This window comes from Setaria italica, chromosome IX (assembly GCF_000263155.2).
Source record: "Setaria italica strain Yugu1 chromosome IX, Setaria_italica_v2.0, whole genome shotgun sequence".
NCBI lineage: Eukaryota > Viridiplantae > Streptophyta > Magnoliopsida > Poales > Poaceae > Setaria > Setaria italica.
In genome coordinates, this window is record NC_028458.1 from 42388827 (window position 1) to 42393082 (window position 4256).

At 44.5% G+C, this 4256-nt stretch overlaps 1 protein-coding gene across 1 annotated transcript; it reads left to right on the forward strand.

The window, feature by feature from the left end:
* Positions 1-1460: 1460 nt before the first annotated feature.
* Positions 1461-4021, forward strand: LOC111258473. The gene is made up of 6 exons (XM_022829764.1): positions 1461-1516; positions 2065-2144; positions 2225-2465; positions 2508-2614; positions 3062-3504; positions 3581-4021. The coding sequence occupies exons 1-6, from the start codon at positions 1461-1463 to the stop codon at positions 4019-4021; spliced, it is 1368 nt and encodes a 455-aa protein (XP_022685499.1).
* Positions 4022-4256: the final 235 nt, after the last annotated feature.

The window sequence follows — 4256 nt, forward strand, 5'->3', positions numbered from 1 at the left end:
GTGAACTGTAGGGGCGAGGACGACCTACAATTTGACAATTTTATCGGGACCCAAAACGACCTATAAAATGGAATAGAGGGAGTAGTATAGATAGATTTCCTGATTGTGTTGTTTCTTTAAGAAATGGCATTTTAGATATATTAATAATTTTGAGACTGTTGACAGGATATGCTGTGAATGAATGCAGAAATGGGTAGCACCCCATCCCTAAGGGCGTGTTTGGTGTCCTGCAGCTGTGTGAACCAGGCTCACCGCGTGCACCCTCCGTCTGTTTGGTTGCCTGGTCCCCCCGCGAGCCAGGTTGTGCGCGTGCAAAACAACCCCCACGGCCAGGTTCTGCGGATACGAGAGGAGCGGCCGTTTCTGCCGGGCCTGGCTCCCGCGGTGCAACGGCGGGCGCGCGGGAGGCGAAAAGTTGGCCGGCGGGAGCTCACGCCATTTCGCTAGGGTTACCTCCCTCTTTCGCGCCACTCACCACAGATATCCCCCTCCCTGCTGCCTCCGCTCCCCATCGGTCACCATTCGTCTTCTTCGCTAGATCTAAGGTGCTCCCCTCTCCTCTCTTCCTCTGGTTTTCATTAATTCGGTTCATCGATTCGCGTTGTATTGATCCCCTCCCTCCTTCGTTGCTTCCTAGGTGCTCTGGATCTTAGTTCTTGCGCAGGTAATCTGGTTCGCCTCCCCCTCCCACCCCCGTGTTCTTGATCTCCTAACCCTAGATGCATCTCTCACTGGTTCTTGTTCAAATCGATGCAGGGATCTCAAATCTGTGTTCCCCACTTGGTTCGAAGGTACGAATCCATGTTCTTGGTTAGGTTTTTTTTTCTATTTATTTCTTTCATTTTCCTAAGGTATGAATCCATGTTGCTTAGGGTTCTAAGGTATGAATCCATGTTGATGGTGCCAGGTTGCAGATCTGTTGTCGGTTGTTTGTTCGTCTGCATCATTGTTTGGGTGCTTGCTGTCCTCGTTCGGTATAAGCAATCCTCCCCTCCCTCTCCACCTTTTCTGATGAATGCGGGTGCTATCGATGGTGATTGTGTGCGCTACAGATCTAATAATGCTATTTTTTCTGAGCTTATGTCCAAGTCAATGATGTTTTCTCTTTTAATCTGAGCATATGTCCATGCCAATGCTGATGCTTGTTTTAATCTGAGCACTTGTTCAATACCAATGATGATATGCTATTTTTATCTGAGCACTTGTTCAATGCCAATGATGTTGTCTCATTTTCCCTTTAATCTGAGCATGTGTTGCATGGCAATGATGTTTGTCACCGTATTGCTGCTTTGGTAGTCATGGTAATTGTCTTGTTTGCTTAGATGGCTTTGGAGGACCAGCAATGCTTGTTGTTTGCCCGAGCTGCTGCTCTTATCACGGCTATGTATGCATTCTTGTTCACCAGGATAAGAATGCAACATAGTTCAAGGCCACAGATCAGTTATGGCCCTTTGAGCGCCATGGATGAGGAATGCCAAAAGAACCTGGACAAAATTTACAATTGTACTGATATAGAGTGTGTTTCTATGCTTCGCATGAGAAAAGCACCTTTTTTTGCACTGTGCAACTTGCTTAGGGAAAGGCATTTGCTGTCAGATATCCTTCATAGTTCTGTTCAAGAGCAGCTAGCAATGTTTCTACATATTGTTGGCCACAACCAACGCTTTAGAGTTATTCACCAACATTGGAGAAGGTCAATAGAAACAGTGCATAGATATTTCAAGGAGGTATTGTATGCTATTGGGGAACTTAGGAAAGAAATGATTAGAGCTCCATCTAATGAGACACCAGTTAAGATAAGCAATAGCCCAAGATGGTACCCATATTTCAAGGTAATAAATTTGTCATGTAGTTTGTAGGTTATTGTTGTATACTTGGGTGCATATCATGTAACATGCATGTATTTGGTTTTCATGTAGGACTGTGTTGGGGCAATAGATGGGACTCATGTATATGCTAGAGTGCTAGTCAAGATCCAAGCAGCATTTAGGGGAAGGAAGCACTACGGCACACAAAATGTTCTTGCTGCTGTTGACTTTGATCTGAAATTTACTTATGTCTTAGCTGGTTGGGAGGGTCTGCTCATGATGCTACTATTCTTGCTGATGCACTAGAGAGTGAGGATGGGTTAAGGGTTCCACCAGGTAATTAGCTGAATTGGGTACCTAAATAAAAATTGTAACTTCATAACAATGGACTTAATGCATTTCTGTACTTGTTATAGGAAAATTCTACTTAGTAGATGTTGGATATGCTTGTCGTCCTGGATTCCTTCCTCCTTATCGTGGCACTAGGTACCATCTGAAAGAGTATGGTGCTAGGAACTACCCAACCAACCCAAGGGAGTTGTTTAATTTGAGGTATTCAAGTCTGAGAGTATCTGTTGAAAGGGCTTTTGGTGCTTTGAAGAACCATTTTCGCATCATTGATAATAAACCATTTCATCCCTACAAGACACAAGTGAAGTTAGTACTTTCTTGCTGCATATTGCATAATTGGATACTTAGGCATGGGGTTGATGAGGTAGTTCCTACTGAGTTCTCATGGGTGCCCAACAATAATGCTAGTCCTGGACATGGGGTCCAGATGGATGACAATGTTGTTTGGGCTCAAAGTAGGGATGAATGGGCTCATCACATGTGGTCCAATAGGGGCAACTCTCACATCTAAGATGTATCTGTTTTGTATTATATGTATGTTGAACAATGTTGGTTATTTATGTTCTGAGGCATTGAACAATTGCAATGATGATTTTACTTATTTCATTACACAATATAGCTAAGGCATTGGACATGTGCAATGATGTTACACCTCTTTTGATACTACACTAGACCTGAGGCTTGAGATATTTGCAGTGATGATTTTATTTTCTCTGATACTTCCTTAGAACTGATACTTCTTTAGAACTGAGGCATGAGACATGTGCAGTGATGAATTTTTATTCCTATTTTTCTCTTGAGTGCAATGCATATTGATGACATAGGCCAGATGACACATGCAATGATGTTTCACCAACTATGTTGTTCCTGTTTCTGAGTGGGGGTGTGGCAATTGGAAATAGGAATGGCTGAGGAGATGAATGCTGAGATCCTTGCTGCTGATGAGCTTGTGTTCCCTGGTGGGGCTGTTGGGGCTGTTGGGGCTGATGGGGATGATGGGCCTGTTGGGGCTGTTGGGGTTGTTCCTGGTGCTGCTCAGCAGAGACCTGCTATGAGGTGGATAGATGTGATGTCTGGATTTATTCTTCGCCGCATTTGCCAGCTGATTTCAACTGGTGTTAGGACTGATAAAGGTTTCAAAGAAGTCCACCTCAATCAGGTTGCCAAGGCTCTGCATGAGTTCAGTAGCAATGAAGTCACTAGCACACAGGTGTATAACCACTTGAGGAAGTGGAGGCAGAGGTGGGTTAAAATCTCAAAGCTGAGAGAGCTGAGTGGAGCTCTGTGGGATGGGGACAGTTCCATGATTGTCCTTGAGGAGGAGCACTACAATGGCCACATCAAGGTATGTAGTAATGTTGCTATTCTTTTTATTCAATGTTCAGTAGTTTAAGTATATAACTTCAATTGTTCTAATGCAGGTACACCCCAAAGATGCTGAGTACCTCAACAAGCCAATTGTGTACTACCAGGAGATGATGGTCAACTTTGGTAATGGTCAGGCAACAGGTAAGTATGCTATGGGGTCAAATGAGGCTCTTGGTAGTCCTTCTGACTTTGCTTACAGCCCAATGAAGCATGACCTGCCTGAGGAGCTTAGGAGTGGCAAGCCTGAGGCAGCTTATGTTTCCAAGTCAGAACCACCTGTTGGAAGCAAGAGAAAGAGGTCCATGCTGTCAGATGATGATGTCCTTGTGTTCACTGGCATGACTGATGCAATGAACAATGTTGCAGATGCTATACGTTCTACCAAGGTTGAGGATTCCCACCCTGACTTGTATGGTGCACTGATGTACATGCCAGGGTTCAGTGAGGAAGCTCTAATGCTTGCATATGGTCACCTGCTTAACAATAAGGCCTAGGGATCTGCTTTTGTGCAGATGTCTCACTCACACCGTGTTCTTTGGCTGAGTACCAACTTGGCCAAAAACAACTACACGTGAGTGCCTGGGCATGGTTGTTGAGCTGGTCTGGTTGGGCAGTGATTCTTTTGGACGACCTGGTGCAGTTGTGGCTTCTTTTGTGCATACCTGTTGCCTGATTTGATGGTCTTTTGTGCAGCTGACATTACCCTGCATTCTTTTGGGATGGGGACTT